General features: G+C 46.8%; 1 protein-coding gene across 1 annotated transcript; it reads right to left on the bottom strand.

Moving 5' to 3' along the window:
• Positions 1–6,366: 6,366 nt before the first annotated feature.
• Positions 6,367–22,732, bottom strand: MUC16 (mucin 16, cell surface associated; the record flags this gene model as incomplete). Its single annotated transcript, XM_014961625.1, has 35 exons — positions 6,367–6,465; positions 7,468–7,547; positions 8,368–8,412; positions 8,520–8,695; positions 9,304–9,368; positions 9,465–9,628; positions 10,159–10,313; positions 10,962–11,029; positions 11,764–11,927; positions 12,247–12,419; positions 12,706–12,773; positions 12,888–13,030; positions 13,212–13,238; positions 13,767–13,939; positions 14,268–14,335; positions 14,418–14,566; positions 14,773–14,799; positions 15,052–15,224; positions 15,392–15,459; positions 15,565–15,710; positions 15,974–16,000; positions 16,663–16,823; positions 17,260–17,327; positions 17,422–17,561; positions 18,241–18,267; positions 18,757–18,929; positions 19,282–19,349; positions 19,438–19,568; positions 20,184–20,356; positions 20,966–21,033; positions 21,144–21,286; positions 21,541–21,567; positions 21,687–21,859; positions 22,412–22,479; positions 22,590–22,732. Coding segments are annotated over 35 exons (3,821 nt in total), but the record flags the coding sequence as incomplete, so codon positions are not given.
• Between the last annotated feature and the right edge of the window lie 307 nt (positions 22,733–23,039).

The following is a 23,039-nucleotide window of genomic DNA, read 5'->3' on the forward strand; positions in this document are numbered from 1 at the left end:
ACCCTGACATCCATTCCTGTGTTTTGGGGAGCTCCTGGGGTGGGTGGCAATGTCACTGTGACCATGTTGCATTGACCCCAGCAGGGGACACCATGATCTGTGCTGTCGGGTTGTCCCTGTGAGGATATATGAGGGGTTGTGGGGACAGGGATGAGGGGGTGACCATGTGCACCTGGAGCCACAAGGGTGGCAGGGAGGTGGCAGAGCATGATGGGGGGGACAGGATAACTTAGGGCAGGGCTTGAGCATCATCTCTGAGCCTTTGTCCCTGACTGGTGGTAGTTTTTAGCTACTTCCCAATTGCTGCTGTTGTGCATCAGCTCAATAATTTCAGCATCAGGGTAAAGCAAGGCTCCCTTCCCAACGAAAGGACCTGTCTTCTCCTGATTTTAGGGGCCGTGCCATGGGACAGCCCCATGTTGGTTGGTCATTTTGGGTGTGGGTGTCTGTTGTCTGGAGAACCCCCCCACTTTAAAGCTCCTTGGTCCCATATCAACCACTGCTGCTCCTGTTCTCAGCTGCAGTTACTCACTTCAGGAGGAGCTGGTCCTTACAAACCCCAGGCCTGGTGTTGCTCCAAACCTGGGTTCTTCTAACCCAGTGTGCAAGGAGCTGGTTACACACACAGAGCTGAGATATTTATCATTTCTGTGCAGAGATGGTTCACCCACAAAGCACACCTCAGGTTGGCACAAGATAAGCGTTTATACATTTATGAGAAAAAGCAACAATTATCAGTACTTTCTAGCTACATTTCACCGTCCTTGTTCCCACTGGTTCTTACTGTGCCTCATCTCTACTCTTCCTCTTGTCACAGTGTCCTCTCTTTTCGCTACCTCCCTCTGTGAGGAGGGGACTTTTGCTCTCCGGGGCTGTCCCTGCCTGAGGGCAGGTTTTTTTACTATGTTAATTACGATCGTTCACTCATAGTTCAAGTGGCTCCTTCAGCCTCGTCAGCAGTTCTGTCCCCCTTGAGCTTATCTTGGTGTTCCCTTATTTTGGCTAATTTATGGTGTTGGCCCCTCCAGGGCCACATCCTGCTAACAATTTACAGTGGTTAATTGTACCCTTTACTTCTACTTTTTCTCCAACACTGGTGACATTGAGCAGTGTGAACCCTGAACATCTGAGGGTGAGTCCTGCTCCTCGATGGTCCTGGTCTGGGATTTGGGGAGCCCCATCTCAAGAGCACACTTCCCCCTGCTGCCAGGGGACACCCAGCCTGTCCTACCCCCTGCGTCGAGTGGGTTTGGGGAGAATCATTGACAAAAGGAATTGTGACCTCAGCAGGGTGGGAGGTGGTGACAGTGGGTGTCCTGGGGTCTCACCAGGTCACTCTGCCTGGTCTCTGGTCTGCTCCAGAGACCTGCCTTGCTGTGGGTGTCCTGAGCAAATACCCCACCCCCCTTTTACAAACAGGACTGAAACGCTCAGTCTTTGTCCTGTGAAGCCCCCAGTGCTGTTCTCCCAGTGAAATGGTGCCTTCTCCAAAACACTGGAGGGCTGGGGGACTTGTGGCTGCTGCTGAATGAGGTGTAGAAATGTCCCTGGGACCAGGGGCCGCCTTTGCAGTGTGTCACGTTGGGCTGTTTGCCCAGTCTGCCATGAAAACATGGGTTTAGTGATGCTCCCCCAGTGCTGGAGATGAGGTCCTGGACTGCGACAAAGCTCTTCGGACCCGGTAAGATCCACGGGGAAGTGGTGGTCAAAGGGAGCAGGGAGGCACCTCTGGGCCCTGTGATGAGATTTTCTGCTTCTGTGTCCTGAGCAAGTTTGATCACGTTGTGATGCTCGATGGCATTATCAGCTTTTTGGCAGGAGTTTGGTGGAAAAACGAATGGTGCTGCCCAGAGGGGGTGTGTGTGTTGTGGGCTACTTTTGGGCTGCTTTTATTATTGTTTCTTGTAATGCTGTTTGGCCAGAAGCCAGTGCCCCCAGGGGATCCTTTATCCACCCAAGGAAAACAGCTCCTCAGTTCCTGCAGGGCTTGTCACTTGTCATATCCAGCTTAATGCTCCTGGGAGGTGATGGCAGGAGGTGACAGTGCCATGGGCCAGCTGGCACAGCACAGCCTTGGCCCTGGGGCTCTACCTGCACTGGAGATGGGCATTGCTGGGCTGCTGTGATTGAGTGCAGGGAGGTTTCCCTCGAGGCAGTTTGAATAAGGTGTGGGTGACATTACGCGTTGGGATGGGACATTGTGGTCTGGCACCCAGCTTGTGTTGGCAGCAGGGAGGCCTGATGAGCAGCAGGAGCTGATGAAACATTGCATTTGCCTCAGTGATCATTCTTTCAGTGATGCGTTGGGGAAAATGCAAACTGAAGCATAAAAATATAATTTCTGAGTTTTCTTTCTCCTGCTGCCCCTAAATCTGGTGGTTTTTACTGGAGAAGAGCAGCTGTGCTTGTGCAGAGGAAAGAGCTCACAGCCACTCCTCTCCAGTAAAAAGCCCAGCAGTGGCTCAGGGGGAAAACTTGTATTTGCTCCTTGGGGGGGTGATGGTGGGGAAACAGAATCCAGCAATTGTGGGGCTGACAAAAGAAAGGTTTTGCTCCTGATAAAGCAACCATTTCACAAATTAAATTCCTGGCTGGTGGCAGTGCCGCTCTCCTGCTGGCTGCCCTGGGATAAGGTCTCCAGTGAAGCTGGGCAGGAGAAAGGCTAATGAGGTGCAATTAGTGATGAAGTAATGAGGGGGACGAGCAGAAAGGATGTGCCCTCGCCTCTAGAGCTGTAAATTCCGGCAGCGAAGCTGGGGCTGGGTGCTGTCACTGCTGGTGTGTGGGGCAGGTGGTCTGTGTCCTGCTCTGGAGAAGGCAGCTCAGAGTGTTCAGGTTCTCCTCCATCGATGGTGGGACAGGATGGAGCTTGGGCCTTGGGAAATAGTGCTGGGTCAATGCTGAGAAGAGGAGGTTAAAGAGGTCAGAATGTGTGTCCTTGTTGGATGGTGCCCTTCCTGCACAAAGGGGTTTTTTGGTGGCTGTTTCCAAAGCAGATGGGGCATTTTTCTATCTAAGAGCTGTGTTGAATAGGAATTGCTGGGGAGAATGGTAAGAAGCAGCTGAATCTTTTATCACCACAATTCAGGCTTGTTTCCAGTGTTTGGCACAAAATGTCTAAAGAGCTGAGAAGGAGACCCATAAACTCTCTGTTACTGAGCAGTAATTACCAAGGCAGTGTGGGCAGGTCTGCCCAGCCCCCTGCTGGGAAAAGAGGTGCCCAGGTGCTGCCAGATGCCAGTTTGCACACTGGTAGCAGTGGGGACCATGAAGGCAAGTACAAGGACGGGACTGGTGAGGAACAGCCCCAGTGTTTCTGCGTGGGGAATTCCATCTGAACAGGAGCAAAAACCTTCCTGTGAGGGTAATGGAGCCCTGGGAGAGGCTGCCCAGAGAGGGTAACTGTGAGGGTAATGGAGCCCTGGCAGAGGCTGCCCAGAGAGGTGGTGGAGTCTCCTTCTCTGAAGACATTCAAAACCTGTCTGGACGTGACCCTGTGTGACCTGCTCTGGCAGGGAGTTGGGGGACATTATCTCCAGAGGTCCCTTCCAGCCCTGACTGTGAGGCAGGAAGCAGCCACAGAGGGTGGGTGACCTGCTTGGGCAGGGAGTTGGGGGACATCATCTCCAGAGGTTCCTTCCAGCTCTGACCGTTCTGATTCTGTGCCTGTGAGGCAGGAAGCAGCCACAGAGGGTGGTGCTGCAGGCACTGGTGGAATTGGGTCCAGGGCAGGTCCCTGAGGTCAAGCTGAGCCTCTTCACCCGATTTCTCTGCCCTTCCCCGGGCCTGGGGCCAAGTCCCTGTGCCAGAGGCAGGGCCACCTGCGTCACTGCTGAGCTGGCCCGGCCCCAGAGGCTTCGTCAGGGGCCCCTGTTTGGAAACAGAGGCTCCAAGGCAAACGTGGGCAGGTGTCCAACCATAACATGAATTACATTGTGACATGATGTAGGGGATGCTGAGAACCTCTGTGGTATGTGAGGGCTCCTTCCTCTTGGAGAGCAGCCCCACGGGGAGGCATCAGCCCTGTGGTGTGCTCCAGCGTGGTCCTTTCTCTCTGCAAGCTGCTGCTGCTGCTTTCTCAGCCTTCTTTTCCCCCTCTCAGTTGTCTTGGTGGCCCTGCCTTGGGGTGTTTCAGCTTTAGTTTTGGCTCTTTGGTTTTGGGAGATGAGCTGGTGGGGCTGGGGATTGGCTCCCCTGCTCGTGGTGGCAAAGGTATGTGGGGTCGGGTGTTCCTGTCACAGCCCGGGCTGGCAGTGAGCGCTGGTGGCCGTGCCACTTGGGGTGTTTCAGCTTTAGTTTTGGCTCTTTGGTTTTGGGAGATGAGGTGGTGGGGCTGGGGATTGGCTCCCCTGCTCGTGGTGGCAAAGGTGTGTGTGGGTTTGGGTGTTCCTGTCACAACCTGGGCTGGCAGTGAGCGCTGGTGGCCGTGCCAGGGAGAGGGGGATGCTCAGCACGGGGAGGGGGCTGTAGAAAGTCATGTTGGCAACAGCCCCTCAGAAATGGGGTCTCTTGGTGTTGCTGGGGGCCGGGGGGAGGGTTGTCTGTGCTTTTTTGGACCTCCACAAGCAGGTTGGGCAGAGCTGGTGCTGCATCTGAGCTGGAGCTTTTCCAAATCCCATCAGCCACGAGCACCTTTCTGTTGAACAGACACAAAGTTGTTGTCACCGCCCCCAGGTTTGTCCTGAGGCTTGGGATGCTGCCTGGAGCTCCCCTGGGAAACCGCTGTGTTTTCTGCTCTCCTTTTTTGTCCCCAGGGCTGGAGAGGACAACGGTGCTCTGCAGCCTGTGCTGGGCTTCTGTTCCCAGCTGACCCATGGGGAGAGCCTGGGGAGGAGGAGGAGGTTTTGTGGCACCTCATGGTGCTCAGAGGCAGCTCAAGAAAATCCAATCCCCTTGAGAAACAGCTCCATAAAATAGCATCTTCCTCTCCCAGCGTGTTCCAACTGCCACATCCCCGCTCCCTGCGCTGTTATTGGCATCACTGGTGTTCTTCAGAGTAGGAGATGGGGCTCTGGTGATGGGGAGCAAGGGCACTGGGGCACCAGGGTGAAGGTGGTGGGGACACAGCAGGGACAGTTGGCTGAGGACCCAGCACTGACAAGTCAGGAGCTGGTGTCCCAGTGGCTGGACCTGCCACCCCTGTGCTGTCGTGTGGCTTCTCCTGAGCACATCCATCAAAGCCCAAGCTGGGAAGCCCTCTCTGCTCCCAGCTCTTCTCTTGTACAGTTTCTGGGCACACTGGGTGGCATCAAATGTGCAAAAGTCTTCTGCAAGCAGCTCTGAAAGCTTTTAATCTGATGTCACTGACATAATATTGAAAGCCTTTGTTTGATGGAGCAAACAGGTTTTTAATCCCCAGCGTAGGAGGCTCCGCTGAGGAACCTGACCTGGGGGAGGGACGGGTCCAACCTGCCACTGAGGAGCTTGGCTGTGACAGCAAAAAGCCGGTTTGATTGTGTGGAAATGTTGCCTGCAGTGGAAGGATTAATGACTAATCGTGGTTTCATTAATTCTAGAGCTTTCACTTTCAGTGAAGAGTTCATCTAATGATAGTATCAACTAATTACCTGGAGATCAGCATCATCTCCTGTGGTGGGCAGAAAATTGAGGCACACAAAGGGAGGTCTGGGGGGGTCTGGAGGGGCAGGAAAAGATCCTGATCCCTGTAAGGTCAGACCCTGTGCTAAGGGAGGCCCAGGACAAAGGAGGAGCAAGAGCTCAGGGGTTTCAGTAGGACAAAAGTATCTTCTGATTTGGGATGGAAAGGCTCACTTTAGGAAACAGAAGGAATTACAGTTTCATGGCAACAACCATGGCATTTATTCAGCTGAACTCAGTATCAATTTCAAAAGACAGAGGGTGACTGTATCACACTCAGATTGAGCAATGAATCTTTACGTAGTCTTTTGACATCATTTTAAAAATATATGATGCTTCAATCAGTTTAAGATGTTTACGTTTTAAAAGATAAATTGGGGAAAAAGCTAAAATCTAGGTGAAGCTTTTAAGTTGCCAGTCGTCAGTCCCCAAAATCTATAAACTAGTATCATTTTAAGCCTTTTTCAGAAAAGTGACATTAACACTGAAGAGCCCTGCAAACTGCAGTTCCTGGTAGTCTTTATGTTCTGTTGGTTGTGTAATATTTGTATAAAATACTGCAGTGCTTTAAAAAAATATTTTCCTCAACATCTGTTGTTGGCAGTTTCCCATGGTACGAAACCAGTTGTGGGAATAGTGCAAAGATTTGCCTCGAGACAAGAGAAAATGCTAAACATAATTTATTAAAGAAATATTTTTCTAGTGCATGTAAACATTTTTCCTTCATCAGTGGACGAACAGCTCTGGGGACAGACGTCATCTGCTGTGTCAATGCACCTTCCTTGTGTTCAGGTGGGGGAAGTACACCCCGTACATGCCTTGTTGAACCTGGTATAGATGCGACTTCCTTCTCAGGCAGAAGACAATCTGGTGGGAAAAGAACAATGTTAATGGCCAAAAAAACCCCTATGAGTCTTTGCCCTTCCTTAGATGCCCTCAAACTACGTTGCCAGTTGGGGATGGAGGGACTCTGTGATGAAGATATTTGCCTAAAGCTGCCCAGGCAGGAACCAGCACAACCCCTAACTCTGAGGTTTCTCCTCTTCTAAATCTCACTGATTGTGATTTTCACTCCTAAACCTCTAAGTGCAGCGATGCATGGTCTTTGCAGATTTAGCTGGTGGCCAAGCAAACAGAGCTCCTTTGGGAACAGTGCTATTAAGATACTGTCCCCCATCAAACACCAGCAGAGATGAGAAGGGGGTCTGCTCTGCTCTTGTAGGATGCATGGTCTTTGCAGATTTAGCTGTTCTGTTCTAGCTGGTGGCCAAGCAAACAGAGCTCCTTTGGGAACAGTGCTATTAAGATACTGTCCCCCATCAAACACCAGCAGAGATGAGAAGGGGGTCTGCTCTGCTCTTGTACGAGCTGGAGCACAGCCCTGCAAAGCTGCTGCAGTCTTTGTTAAAAGCATTGAATATAAAATTCTGCATGTGATTCCTGCAGGTTATTAAAAACATAGTTTTCTGCACTCCCTTATCCATAAATGGATTTTTCTGTAGATATTTGATCAAGGAAGAGGTTGAAGAAATGCTGCAGGACATCCCCCATTTCAACCTGCTCATCATCTTGGGCTTAACTTTGGGGTTTATATTTTTGTCTCTGCAAAAGGAAGCACTGGATCATGAATGAGAGTCTTTCCTAGAAATCTCCTGAGCTGGCTATAAAATTCCCTTCCCCATCCTCCTGTGCACAAGTCCCTGAAAGAGCTGGCAGTAACTGAAGGAGGATTTGGCATGACTGTTTGTGTCAGGTGCAGCTCCCACTGAGCTTCTTGTGGATGTGTCTGAATGTCCCTCCTGCAGGTCCCCAGGTGGGTGAGCACTGCTGGGGTCACATCAGAGGTAGGACAGCAAAGGGGCCACTTACCAGGAAGCATAACAAGAGGAGGATGATGAAGCCAAGCAGGGTGAAAACACAGATGAGGATAATTGCCCAGAACTGAAGCTCTGCAAAGGCAAAATAAGGGCAGATCAGGTTTTTTGGACTCCTGTACACAGGACAGAAAGGGAGATCTCACCCTGACAAAGTTCAGAAGTTCTGTATACTTGAGGCAAAACTGCTAAAAGGCAGCATCTGGCTTTCCTTGGCTGCAGGGCAAACATGCCCCAGTGATGTGAGAGGGGTGGGATGTACTGCAGTAAAATGGAGTGAGGGTCCAAGGATCTACAGCTTCAAATGTCACCTAAGTGAGAGTCACAGCCCTCAGGTGGTTTCAGGGATGTTCAGAGCAGTGAGAGTCACTGTCTCTCTGAACATCCCTGAAACCACCTGAGGGCTAAGTTCTCTCTTTTTGGGGAAGGGACAGGGCTAAGGGTGTCAGTATAAGCTGTAGTTACTTTTGCCAGCATGTTTGTGGTGCATGGAAAAGCAACAGTTCAGAGTACATTTTTTTTATCCTGTTAATTGTTCTCTCTGTGGGTAATGCTCATAATACTATCTTGATTTTATCCTGTTAATTGTTATCTCTGTTGTGGGTAATGCTCATAATACTATCTTGATTTTTTTGGTAAATACTGCAGTTATCAAAATTTATTGGTGCCAGAGCTCCAAAACAGCTTCCCAATTTGTATTGCTTTTGCCTGTCCTTCACTTCCATTTTCCTCAGGCTGGCTCTGATGGTACCTGTTCTTTGCCAGGCTACCAAGAGTCCTTGATTTCTGGACTCTTGCACGGGTCTCATCTCCATTTTGGGGAATGTGATGCTCATTTGTTATGGTTCCAGCATTCAGTGACTTGTAGGGTCAATCTCTCCCTAAAAGTACTTACCAGATTTTTCAGACCCCTGTTCATCTGTCTCGACTGGGGAGTAACCTGGAAATAAAGCGTGGGACAGGTGAGGAAGTGCTGTAGGGGTGATTAAAACAAAACTAATAAACATGCCCCTGACATTCCTACAAAGTCATCACAGGAGCTCTCACCTTCAACAACCAGACTCTCCTCTTCCAGCTGGTAGCTGGAGCCCAGCTGGGTGAACCCGTGCGTCAGGCGTTTCAGCTCCTCGTACACCTCTTGCTTCTGTAAAACCCTTGAGAAGGGGTTAAGTAGGAATTTGCAGGTGGAGGTGATGCTTGTGTAAGCTTTCCCACGGACAGGCCTGGAGGATGACAACCAGAATCATCAGTATGGGAGAAAAGAGAGAGGGGAAAAAAAGTAGAGCTGAGTAGAGGCAGGGAGAGAGGGACTGAGAATCAGGCTCAGGGTTTGCATATGTCTAAGCGGGGTTTTATTAGCACGGGATCAGTTTCTGCAGTTGATGCTGCATGAAACAGGAACTCCTGCAGCCTTGTGAAATCCTGCCACTGATTTAATCCTAGGAAAGGCATTTCCAAGAGGTAAATCAGCTCAGCTTTTTTTTGCTCCTCCAAAGAGGTGTTGGAGAAGACATGGAGAAGTAGATCTCGTTTTCAGACTGGTCAGTCTTGTTTGAATAAGCTCAATGGGAGAATGAAGGTATTTGTTTTACTCTGGAGTTGTTTGTGCATGAAAACAGCCTTGTTAGCATGGAAACAAAACCACCTCTCATTTGGACAGAAACCTCTTGTGGTAAAAGGCAAAACTGAGAGTGAATGAAGGTGCCTGGGTGTCACCCAGAGCTCAGAGGCTGGCAATGAGACATCACCACCATCCTGTGGCTCTGAATGCCTCTCTGCTGACTGCTCTTTTGGGGGTGCAAGAAAAAACACTTCTGAAGTGGGGACGTACCCAAAGTTCTCAACAGTGCACCCAGCGAAATAGTCCTTCAGGCTGCTGGCTCTGAATATGTCAAGCTGGTGGGAAAAAACAAAACAATTGAGGAAAACCGAGTAAACTTAAAACATCTTTAATTTGGACATGGAGATCAAGCTATTGCTGTTATGTTTTACCTCTTTCTCAATTTTCTCTTTGTTCTCTTGGTACATCTGTGACCTGGAGTCCTGCAGTTCTGGGGAGTAGGGAAGGTTGGAGATTCTGAAGCTTAATCTGAAGTTTTCTTTCCCAGACTTGAGGGGTGCTTTGTGAGTTACTGCCTCAATTGCTAGTTCCAAGCCTGGAAATTAGGAGGAAAAGTCAGTATATATTCTAGCAGAGAAACAGAGGCTCTTCTGCCAAGCAGCATTATCTGCAGACTTTTAGCTGGGGAAACTTGAAGTCTTAATGGATTAACAGAACTTGAGTTGCACTTAGGTTTGACAGCAAATTTCCAGTTCACCCTTTGAATCAGTCCTTCACAGGGTACTCGGCCACTCATTTCTCTGGGAAGCTGTACATTTGCAGAAAGCTAAAAGTCCCTTTATCTCTAAATGCTTGAAGTTATCGTGAGTAGTTGCCACTTCATTTTCTTATTATTTAACATTAATACCTTAAATAATTGAAGACTAAAGGGCTACACTGGGCCAGAATGAATGTGGCAAAGGACTGGCCCAACTTTGACCTGGGTTCAATAATTCAATGTGATAACATCAATATATTTCCATGCAATCCTCTGATAGACCAGAAGTTGGGGAATTCTGAGCACGACGTGGTGAAGTGGGTTGATCTGGGTGGAAACCAGGCAGCTGTGATGTGAGCTCTACGTACTGTCTACTGAGAATCCTTGCAGCTGGTAACTGCTTCCCAGCCATAGTCCAGTTGCATTTGAAGTCCTGTCCTGGAAAGTCCTTTCAACCACAGTCCTGTTGATGCTGGGCTCTGGCTGGAAGAAGCACTTGCAGTCGACCACTATGGATCCGGTCCTGTGGACAGGGAAATGGAGGTTCTGAGATAAATGGGCTGATGGTCATAAAACTTGTTTATGCCTTCATGTGGGTTTCCTGAAGGGTTCCTGCCATTAAGTGTTAAGTGTTTGAAGCTAACGTGATGCTCTTGAGAGGTGGGAAGAGGCTGCTTTTGGCCCTTCCTTTGGCCAGGGACAGCAAATGCAATGTAACTCTCTGAAAACTTAGGTTACACCCTATGATCAGCACTTTTTTTAAAAGGCTTTACCCTGTGTGAGGGTCCCTTGTCCAAGCCTCTTCCCATCTGGAGCAGGACACTACAGCTGTGCCTGAAGCCCACTTTTAGAACTTACTGGAGCCCAGTTAGGGAGAAGAGGTTGCAGGGTCAACATTTGGTCCTCCTTAAGAGGTGACATTGTTGATAGAAATTCCTGGAATATTCAGAGACCTAAGAGTGCCTTGCAGAAATCCTGACTGAGACTTAGAAAAATGTCACTCTGTACAAAGTCAGGAAAAATTCAAACTAATGAATTCTGCAAAAGCTGGAAAAGACTTCTTAGGGCATGAAGGGGGAGAGAGATTCTGCAGAGAACAGTGGCACTTGGCCGGGGGGAATGGTGCCAGAGTGTGGCAACCTTTCAAACAAAATGAGTTTGTTTCACACACCTCAGCCTTGTGATACTGCAGTTCAGGAACTGGTCTCGCAGGTTGCTCTGATGGTACAGTTGATTCACCTGAAATAAAAATGTCATGTTAAATATTAATGAGTTCTGGGCCTCACGGTATATGCCTTAGGGCAGCAGAAGGGCTGCTAACTTTGGAGAAAGACCAGATTATTTTGGGGGGGCTACTTGGATTTCATGGGAGTATGAATAGGCACCAGAATATGCCTTCTGGTGATGGTCTGACTTCCAGCTTGGCAAGTCCTTGTCTTATCTGAGTGAGCTGCCAGTGTTAAACAGCACAATCTGGTGACTGGCAGCTGTCACCTTCATCCACGTGTCACAGCGCAGCCACAGAACTCAAAGTATGGAATGTTATGGCTTCATCTAAAAAGCAAACCCTACTTAGGGCTTTATTGGGTTGGTATGGTGGCAAATTGGTGCTGAAGGTTGTCAGCAATGAATTATGTATATGCTGAGCTCTGAGCTGGCAGAGATTTGTCTGCACCTCTAGAGATGGGACTGAAACGCTGAGTTGAGAGCGCGTTTAACAGATTAACTGAACCTCTTGCATTTGGTAGTGCATGTCTTTGGAAACAGTTTCTTAAAACCACATGTAACATAGCAAAATCAAAAATGATTCAAAGGCCAATCTCATCTTTTTATGATGAGATTGTTCTAGACATTTCTGTTCTAGAAATTTTTGTTTTCAAATGCTGATTTTCTTAAATTAAAAAATAAATCTATGGCAGTTGCTGCAGAAGCTGCCAAATGCAGACATGACAGCATGAGCTGCATCTCCTTACCTTGTTAGTGATGCTCTCCACTGCTGCTTTGTATTCTGGAGACTGAGGGTCCGGGTTAGTTAAGTTTTCATTGACTATTCTAAAGCTCAGCCTGTAGCCCAATTCGTCTGGAGCTTCAGTTGAGACAGGCTTTCTGGTGTTAACTGTGTCTGTGAGGGGGAAACCTAAACAAAAAAGGTAGAGTGCGTTTATTTTTACATCAGATCTCTTCATACCACAAGAGCAATATAGGTACGTCCCTGTTTAGATTATATAATGTAACAATTAAATTCTCCAGGAATTTGTATGGTTTAAGGGATGGAAATGCCTCTAGAATGGCAATATCATGCTGGATTCGTGCTGTCACAGTGTCAAAACCTACAGAATACCAGCATACCAAAGGCTGATGTTCACTAGTGCTCAAGCCCCATTGGAGTGGAAGGATGAGAAGTCATCTCCAAGTGATCCCAAAATCATACCTTGACACTGTTTGTGGATGCTTACCATTGATGTACAGGCTGTTCCTCTCCAGGCTGTAGTGCCCTAGTGTGGTGACACTGTTTGTCATGGTGCTCAGCTCATGATAAACCTTTTCTCTGTCAAAGGTGGCAAGGCTGTCATTGGTTTTGTAGCTGCAGACAGCATCTACGCCTGTGTAATCCATGTTTCTCCCAGACCTAAGAAAAAATGTCAAACATGTTCTTTAGGACACAACTATGTTTTACAGAACACCCTGTGTAACTTGTGTTAGTAGGAACAACGGGCACTGACACCTGTCAGTGCAATTGGGCTCCTGCATCTTTCAACAGGTTCTCAAGAATTGTGGCAATGGCATTTAGATACCAAAGGGATTTTACCCACAAGAAAATCATGAATGGAAAGGGAGGTGTCACTGGCTTCTGTTTCTGGTATCACAACTTATGCAAATTTCAGGTCTATAAGCACAGATAAAGAAAATCTTACCTAAATCTCATAATTTTGCATCCTGTGTAGGTAGAGTTTATGCTGCTTCTTTTGAAAAGAGGGTCAATCTGTCAAAAAGAAAATGTACAACTGAGAACTTTGAAAGCATGTCCTGAGTTTAATGCAGGCAAATTAAGATCCCCACCGTAACACCAAAGGGGCAAAGCAAGAGTCAGACTTACATAATGGTTGAGAACTTTTACTGTGGAAATGAATTTGCGGGAGCTTGGTGCCTCCAGGTCTGCAGTGTACTGAAGGTTGGTCAAGGTGAAATTCAGGGTGAAATGCTTGGACGTTGGGCTTGGGGCGGTACCTTTGCTCAGAGCTATAATCAAAGGGGAGAAGGATTATGATCTTGCTCTACAAAAAGCTATCCTCGCTTTCAAAGACATTCCCAACCCTAGCACACTTCAAGACTACTCTGGAGAATCCCTTCCCTCCTTAATTTTTGGAGTGCACCACTCCTTCGATAGGTTTCTCTGGAAGGAGTTTGGCAAAGCACTTACATGATCTCTCGAGTGGTTCGTTGTAACCTGGAAAGTAAATGCAAGAAAAATCTCACGTAAGAGAACTGTACACTGAAGAGAATGAAAGAGGAGAGGGGATGATTAAATGCATGACTCAGAATATGACAAATTCATCACAACCTGTCCCTGAGGGTGTGAATCTATTAAACAAACAACTTGCTGCTTAAGCAGAACAAGGTGCTTTTATAATAGCAAAGACTTCAGTGAGAAAGCACATGTGCTGCTGTTTAAATTAAATACTGGTAGGACAGAAGTTAGGTGAAATGTTCATATGCAGGTGAATGACTGAGGTCAAGGCTAAAGTAAAGTAACTCTTCAGTGTAATAATAGAAATTAAAATCTTCAAAGATAATGTGAAAATGTTCTTGGAAGCATATGCTGCATGTTGCACACATAAGTTATGCAGTAAACTCCAGTGGTACCACTGTTTCCTTAAGGTCACTATTTTTTTTTCTAGATTGGTGTGCTCCCTGATGCCCAAGGTAGCCCCAAACTGCTCTAGTGCCTGGAGCAATGACAAAATCAAGCACTTACCATTGATGTAGAGGCTCGTATTGTCCAGGTCATAGATTCCTAATTTGGTGATGCCATTTGTCATGCCCTTTAGTTCTTGGTAAACCTTAGCTCGGTCCAACTCAGGCACTTGGGAGCCATTTCCATAGTTGCAGATGGTGTCTACTCCTGTGCTATCCCTGTTCCTCATGGACCTGTGGAATTGAACATCATGAAGCTTCTGTTAGTTATTCCAAAAACCTGTGTATTTTTCTGATGTGATTTTTTTTTTTTTTAAAAAAAGCCCTCAAAACAATTAAAATCTGTCCATAGTTGTCAGAGATGGTCTGCAGACATTATGGAGATGTGGTACTACAAAGAAAGAGGCTTTGTAAGATAAGGACTATATAAAAATGCATAGAAACTTTATTATAATGATACTGGCTTTCTTGAAAAATGAACTGTTATTAGTTATTTGTCAGTCAAACATCTGGAAATCCATTTGCTAAGGGTGAGAGTTAATCTTTCAGCTCTGTTGCTCACCTGAATCCCGTTACTTTGCAGCCAGTGAAGTAGGGGCCAATGCTGCTCTTCTGGAGCAGGGGGTCAATCTGACAAGGAAAGGTCTTTGTGAGTATGGGAAACCCAAAATACTGGGTGATTTCAGTGAAAAACAATGTGACTTTAGCTTACATAATGTTGCATGATTTTCTCAGTAGAATTGAATTTAGCAGAGCTTGGTGTCCCTAGGTCTGGTGTGAACCTGAGGTTGGTTATTGTGAAGTTCAGGGTGAATTGCTCAATTTTTGGTCCTGAGTTTTGGGCAGTGGTTGGCTTCACTGCTGCAAAACAGAACAAAAGTTAGGCAGGTAAAGTAAGAACAGGATCTTCATAAGATACAGTATTGTTACTTTTTTTCTATATGAAGAGCAGAAAAACATATGAACATTTCAGATACTTTGTAATCTTATGAGCATTGCTACATGGGGGGAAACAAAATTATGCCTTTGAGTAGCTTTACTATGTATCTGTTTTTAAACATACTTACCAGACAGAGTATGTGGTTCATTGTAATCTGAAAAAGAAATGGATAAATATTAGGAAAAATATTCCAAGAAAGTCACAGCAGGACTAGACACTTGGGGTTTTTTATTACAAAATATTCAGGATCACGGTTACTGAATTCATGACTGTGTCAACTTAGTGACTCTGACAGTTTTTTGCCCTCTACTTTGTTATCTGCTTTTAGAGGTGTATTTAATCCTCTTCTCACTCCAAAATAGTCTGTGCCAACATAAGGAGTAGGGCCTGGAGGGGGTCTGGTTACCATCAACGTAGAGGCTGTGGCTGTGCAGGCTGTAGTGTCCCAGCTCGGTGATGCCCTTGGTCATGTTGCTCAGCTCATGGTAAACTGTGACTCTGCTGAACGTGGGATCTGAAGGATCATCTCTGTAGCTGCAGATGGCATCTACTCCTGTGTCATCCCTGTCCTCCTTTGACCTAGGAAATAAGATGTTGTTTGAGGACCCATTTAGTCCATCTTAAATTTTAGAAGATCAAAGTCACATATAAGAAAAGCATTCAGTGACTTTAATGTGTTGAATGCTGAGAAATGGGAAACAATTATTTTAAGAAGCAAGTAATATAAACTTTTCCCAGACTCTTACCTGAATGCCATAACTTTGCAGCCAATATAAGCAGGGCCAATGCTGCTTTTCTGGAGTAAAGGGTCAACCTAGAAATTTAATAATAACATTTCAGTAAAATGTCATGGCAAAGGTAAGAGATCAGAGACATTAAAAGAACTTGCCCAAGCAGGGAATCGTTTTGCCAGACTTACATAATGATACATGACTTTTTCTGTTGACTTGAATTTTTTAGAATTTGGCATTGCCAGATCTGCAGTGAAGGGGAGGTTGGTTATAGTGAAATTCAATGTGAAGTTCCTCACTGCGGGTGACAGAGGCTCTGATCCTTGATCAACAGCTGTAATGAGCAAGGCAAAACATTGCTTGAAAATACAATTTATGATCACCATCCCCAGAGGAAACGCTATAAAAAACCACTCAGATATTCTAGTTGGCTTCAGGGTCATAGCAGCTGTGGTTCCCTAACAGGTTCCCAGTTTCTCTTAACACTGTTTTATAAGTCTAATAGCACTCTTGGCTGGCTAGTCCAACCTTCTTTTTTGGCTATTGCTAACTAGCAAAATCTTCTTGCCCTTTCAGTTGCTATTTAAAGGTACTTACATAGTCCAGGCTGTGGTTCATTATAACCTGTGAGGAGAAAAAGGACAGTATATGAGAAACTGGCTTACAGTCTGGAAGGTCGAAAAAGGACAGTGTATGAGAAACTGGCTTACAGTCTGGAAGGTCTGGCACACAGTGGAATACAGAACTTGAATTGGTTTTGTCTGAGAGATCCTGTATAAACATTTACTAGGAAAGGCTGATTTGATGACTGTCCAGGATTAAATGTAAATTCATGCTGCTTATGTTGTTGGCAAGCTGCTGCTTTTCTTAGAGAGCAGCACACAGAATTCTCCTTTAGGGATATTGAGAGGGAATTTACCCATGCCCTTAATCCAATTTAACTTCTGCATTGATAAGTTAAGTATGACTTTTGTCAAGTGTCCAGTTCTAGTGCTGTTCCTCTGCAGAGGAACACATTCCATAGTGTACCTGGAGAGGTGAATCTTTGTATTTTCTGGAGAATGACCTGTGGTGTATTCTATGATATATTATATTTGGCTAAGTTACTTCAAAAGAATAACAAAGGTGCAAAGGCTACGAGTGACGGTGGCTCCTCTGCCTTGGTTAGCTCTGGTTCTTGCTTTTTCTGCGGATTTTATTGCTTCTGTGGTTATGTAGTAACTCAGTTCCTCCTAATATCACATCAGCAGTCAGGATTCCCTCCTGGCATCAGCTCAGCCACTTACCATTAACATAACAACTTGCTGCATCCAGCCTGTAGGGTCCCAGCTCAGTGCAGCTGCCTGTCATCTGGCTGAGCTCACGATAAACCTTGATTCGGTCGAATTCTGGAGCTGTGTATGTGCAGACTGCATCCATGGCAGTGCCCTCTCCATTCCTCATGGACCTGAAAAATCACACATGTTTGCAGGCCTGCATGACACCTCTATGCATTTGAGTTTGCTTGCACACTGCCATAGAATTGGATTTTCCCCTTAGAATCCCGTAAAACAATCTTATTAAATAAAAGAATGTCCTCAGCTTTTATGATCTAACTGAAATGCATTTAAAATTAGTCCGATCACCCTCTTCAGTGCAAACTTGGTGTGAAATCAATGCGAAAATAATTGGAAGAAATTATGTAATAACCACCCCATCACAAGGGGTCATAAATGAGCAATAATTTTACTTGGTGCTCTCTAAAACTTAACAGGCTCTACCAGGCTAGGAGGAAACAAAATCAGGAAGGAACTACACGCAAAGGAAAGATTAGTGCATGATCCTGTTGTCAGCCAAAATTTGAGTTGCCCTTCACTTTTGTGGCACTTCCAGGATGTGCCTACCTTAGTGCCACCACTGCACATCCAGTGTAAGCGGGGCTAATGCTGCTGTTCTTGAGTACACGATCAAGCTGCCAAGAAAAAAAAAGCCATTGATAAGCCACAATGAATAAATAATAAAAGTAATAAGAACACAGCCAGAAGAGGAACCTGACTAACACTCACCAAGTATCCCAGAGTTTTTTTTGTAGCAATGAATTTTTTAGAATTCAAATTTCCTAGTGCTGATGTGTAGAGGAGATTGGTCACAGTGAAGTTCACTGTGAAATGTCCCTCTCTTGCAAGAGGAGGAGCTGGAGATGTTGCTGCAAGAAAAGCAGAAGATTTGTTGTGACAGGAAAAAAATACTCATGAATCTGCTAAAGCCAAGGATAGAGAAGTTCATGTCAGCTGAAATGGATGGGAACTGCACTGAACAGCTCAGTATGGAAATGATGCCAGCAGCAGTGTAGGGCAAGGAGCTGTGGAGCAGAGGAGGGCTCTACTGCTTATCCAGAGCCCTACAGGAGGCCAGTCATAGCTGAGCAGACTGTCAACAGTCTGAGCAGCTGAGGTCAACTCCATCTCCCCTTTCATCCTGCTGGCTACACCACCTGATGTCCATTAACCACACTGGCCTGATAGTCTAGCTCCTTCAACCTTGGATTCTTTTTACTTGCAGTGTTGATGTTGGGAAAGACTGAACTGCATGTCAACATCAATAGCCCTCCAGCCTTCCAAGAGAGTAATTCTGTGTTTCTCCAAATAGGTCTCCTCATGCTGTCCCCTCTGGCCTCCTGTGTCATCCTGATCTAATTCAAATGCTTCATGAGACATTGATGCCAGTGATGCTTAGCAGTTAACTCCTCTCACTGTGAAATGTTTGCACCTTATTTTTACTTCTAGTTCCTTTAAAAGGTGAAAAAAGACATCTACAGAGGCATTCATCTCTATCTTGTATATTGACACTTAGGGCATTATGGCTTTTTAATTAAAACTACTTACGAGGAGTGAGAAGGGCTTCATGGTAATCTGGAAGGAGAACAAAGTAGAGAGACAACTGAATCAGATTATTGTACAGGTCAACAATGCCCCAGAAAGGGCAACAGATTTACTGCTTCTGAGTAGTCACTTAAACCATTTATGGTAGTGCAGCAAGGTGTTATTTTGAAGAAAACTCATTGTAACTGGTGGAGGAAGGTTCCTGATTTATGTGGAAATTGGTTGCATTTAGTTTTAAGATTTATATGCTGCTTTGCATGTTTTGGTAATTTATCAGATGTTATTTCAAAATAAAAAAAAGGCACAACTGACAATGTAAATCCTTTGAAGGTAAACAGTGATAGTTGGAGGAGAATTTGGGTAGGTGATGGAGTTTTGTGAATTATGTAGCACATAGGTTGAGCCCAAGCATATGCCATTCCATCTGTGTGATAGTCATGCCTGTGCTTTAACTACAAGACAGCTGTGGACTATTAGCTAATGAACATTCCTATATCCACGTGGAAATCAACACCTTACCATTGATATACAGGCTTTCCTGGTCTAAGCTGTAGATTCCCAAGTTGGTGATGCCATTTGTTTTGCTGCTCACTTCATGGTAAAGAATCACTCGATCAAATTGTGGAACAGCAGAATCTGTTTTGTAGGTACACACAGCGTCTACTCCAGTGTCTTCAATATTTTGTGCAGGTCTAGGGAAATGAGGATATACCCTGTTTTGTTCCAGAATTCAATATTCATCATACATACTGAAGGAATTTTAATTTAATATTGCCAGGTAGAAAATGATATTTTTTTTTTTCCTCCATGATGATTCTTTCAAGTGTATTGCCAAAATGGTGGGAACATACCTGACCTTTCAGATGCTGCAAGCATGAATTCAAGTAAATTTAGAAAGACATAGTTGAAAAAAAGTGTAAAGATTTCTTAGGTTTCTTGAATCAGGTGACAAATTAATAGATGTAAAAGTGAATTAAGGGATTTGTGTACCTTAAAGTCATGAAAAGGAAAAAACATTTTCTAAATTTACATAATTATGCTTACCTGAAAGCCATCAATTTGCAGCCTGTATACACAGAATGAATACTAGTCCTCTTGAACAGCTGATCAAGCTGAAAAATAATGCATTTTAAAAGTTAATCATACTTAGATGAGCAAAAGATCACAAAGAAAGAAAACTCAAGAATATATCACACTAACCAGAGCAGTCAGGACTTTTGTTGTAGAACTAAATTTGGCAGAATAAGGATTTCTGAGATGACTAGAGTATGGGAGATTAGTTATGGTGAAGTTGACTGTGAAGTTCCCAGTTATTGGAGATAGAGCTGTAGCTGGAAGCAAAAAAAACATGGAAAAGTGAACAAAAAACAGATTTTAATTTATATTCTACAGTCAAGGAGTAGGATATTCATATAAAAACTTAATATCGCTGTATTACACTATTTTAGGAAAAAAGTATCACTACTAGAAAATGTATCATAAATGGTGATATTTACATGTTACGTTACTGCGTTACTTTCAGATAATAAAAAATTCATAGATTTACCTGACAAAAGATGGTATTCATTGTATTCTGGAAGGAAAGACAGGTTCATTAAAACAAAATAAAAACAACAAAGAGGAACTCCCAGACAAACCCACAAACCACAAAAACATAGACAAAAGACTTCATGGTAAAAACACATAGAATAACTGCAAGAAAAAAGTATAGTCTAAGAAGTCTATTTTCCTGTATAAATACTAAAAAACCAATCTACCATGGAATATAGAATAAAAAAGAGTAGGACATGAAGGGTTCAAGAACCAACAGAGAAAACTAAGGATACGGTGGACTTAAAACAGAAATAAAAACATGGAAACAAAACCAAAACGTATTAATGAATGCAGCAGAAAATGAAATAATAGATACAGAAAAAACAGAAAAAGAAAAGAAAATAGATATTCACCATTGACGTAGAGGCTGTCCTTGTCCAGGCTGTAGGGGCCCAGCTGCGTGATGCCTGCGGTCTTGTTGCTCACTTGGTGGTAAAGGCCCACCCTGTCCAAGGGCAGGGCCGAGGGCTCCTTCCTGTAGGTGCAGACGGCGTCCACCCCCGTGTCGTCCCCTTGCCTCACTGGCCTGCAAAACACAGCGCCGTGCCTGAGCCCCCCTCCTCTGTGCCCTCTGGCTGCCAGGACGGGGCCTGGGGCATCCCCAGCCGTCTGGGCAGAGGGTCACAAGCCCGCCATTGGCAACCCGTGTGTGCGTGCTGCTGGCCACTGCTCTGCTGCCTCCATGAACGGCCTGGGGCTGTTGAGGAAGTGCCGGGCCCATCAGGACCTTCGAGTCGTCTTTGGGCTTTGCCCTCACCCCCCAAAGGTGAGGCCATAACGCAGGAGGCAGTCATGGAAATTGTCTCAGGGGGATAAGCTTCAGGGAGAAGGTCTTCAGGCAAGACTGATTTAGGGAGGAAGTACAGAGGGAGGAGAGTGTCAAAGAGAAGGCCCTAAGTCAGGAGACTAGTAGGGAAGTGGTTCTAATGCATAAGGACATGAGGAAAAAGGATGTAAAAGCATGAGAGCATTAGGAAAAAGAAATGCAAAGGTAGGAAGGTATCAGGGAGGAGGTCCTAATGTAGGAGATCATCAGAGAAAAGGTCCTGCCTCCATAGGCTAGGTGGCAACAGAGTGTGATGGCCACTGATCTGATAGTGGGACCTGCAAGGGGACACTTGGGCGCGACCCATACCTGAAGGCTGTTGTTTCACATCCAAGGAAAGCGGGGCCAATGCTGCTTTCCTTCAGGAGGCGGTCGAGCTGCCAACGAGAGAGGTTTCACAGTTAAGCCCTGGCCATCTCCCTGCCCATCTGACCAAGTTGACGAGGCTACCAATGGCATGGCCTTTGCTCTGCACTGAGCTGCTTACCAAGGTGTTCACCTCTCTCCTCATAGTGCTGAACCTGGCCGAGTCAGGATTTTCCAAGTCGGAATTGTAGGGGAGATTGGTGATGGTGAAGTTGATGGTGAAAGGCTCGAGGGCTGCAGCGGTGGTTGGTGGATGGGTGGGAGCTGCAAGAAGCACAGATGGGGAGTGAGGAGGTGCAAGAGCCAGGCTGTCAAGGCTCGTGGTGGACAAACGCAGAGGTCGCCTGACAGACAACCCTCCTTTGTGGCCCTCATCTCATGTGGGACGGGTGTTGAGCTCCTTCCCTGCTTCTCAGAGGGATCATCAGCCCTGGCCAGCAGCAACCTGTGCCCCCAGGAAGACCCCCGTGAGGCACTTGCTGCCTTGAGAGCACAGCAGCCTCCTGCAAGGTACTCACCGGGCAGGACTGGCTGTTCGTTGTAACCTGGGAAAAGAGAGAGAGAGAAGAGGGTTGATGAGCTGGAGGTGTGGCCAGGGAGGGAGCAGGGCTGGGGAAGGCTGCCCGGGGCCAGCAGAGGAGGCAGGGAGAGGAGCATGGCTCACCATTGACGTAGAGGCTGTCCTTGTCCAGGCTGTAGGGGCCCAGCTGCGTGATGCCTGCGGTCTTGTTGCTCACTTGGTGGTAAAGGCCCACCCTGTCCAAGGGCAGGGCCGAGGGCTCCTTCCTGTAGGTGCAGACGGCGTCCACCCCCGTGTCGTCCCCTTGCCTCACTGGCCTGCAAAACACAGCGCCGTGCCTGAGCCCCCCTCCTCTGTGCCCTCTGGCTGCCAGGACGGGGCCTGGGGCATCCCCAGCCGTCTGGGCAGAGGGTCACAAGCCCGCCATTGGCAACCCGTGTGTGCGTGCTGCTGGCCACTGCTCTGCTGCCTCCATGAACGGCCTGGGGCTGTTGAGGAAGTGCCGGGCCCATCAGGACCTTCGAGTCGTCTTTGGGCTTTGCCCTCACCCCCCAAAGGAGAGAGGAAAGGTAGTGAGGGGAGCCCCTTAGGGAGGAGGGCATGACGGAGGAGTTCCTGAGGAAATGGGTTCTAAGGCATGAAGGCATCCAGGAGGAGGTGGTGAGGCAATGGGCGTGAGGGAGAAGGTCTTAAGACAGCATTAAATCAGGGTGACGGGTCTAAGGCAGGATGTGAGAAGGGAGAAGGTCCGAAGCTGAGAGGTCATTAGAGAGAAGGTTCTACCTCCGTAGGCTAGGAGGAGATAGAGCATGATGGCCCCCTGGTCTGATTGTGGGAGCTGCAAGGGGACACTCGGGCGCGACCCATACCTGAAGGCTGTTGTTTCACATCCAAGGAAAGCGGGGCCAATGCTGCTTTCCTTCAGGAGGCGGTCGAGCTGCCAACGAGAGAGGTTTCACAGTTAAGCCCTGGCCATCTCCCTGCCCATCTGACCAAGTTGACGAGGCTACCAATGGCATGGCCTTTGCTCTGCACTGAGCTGCTTACCAAGGTGTTCACCTCTCTCCTCATAGTGCTGAACCTGGCCGAGTCAGGATTTTCCAAGTCGGAATTGTAGGGGAGATTGGTGATGGTGAAGTTGATGGTGAAAGGCTCGAGGGCTGCAGCGGTGGTTGGTGGATGGGTGGGAGCTGCAAGAAGCACAGATGGGGAGTGAGGAGGTGCAAGAGCCAGGCTGTCAAGGCTCGTGGTGGACAAACGCAGAGGCCGCCTGACAGACAACCCTCCTTTGTGGCCCTCATCTCATGTGGGACATGTGTTGAGCTCCCTGCTTCTCAGAGGGATCATCAGCCCTGGCCAGCAGCAACCTGTGCCCCCAGGAAGACCCCCGTGAGGCACTTGCTGCCTTGAGAGCACAGCAGCCTCCTGCAAGGTACTCACCGGGCAGGACTGGCTGTTGGGGGTTGAACTCCCTGCTTCTCAGAGGGATCATCAGCC

The sequence above is a fragment of the Calidris pugnax genome, unplaced genomic scaffold, assembly GCF_001431845.1.
Source record: "Calidris pugnax isolate Ruff unplaced genomic scaffold, ASM143184v1 scaffold431, whole genome shotgun sequence".
NCBI lineage: Eukaryota > Metazoa > Chordata > Aves > Charadriiformes > Scolopacidae > Calidris > Calidris pugnax.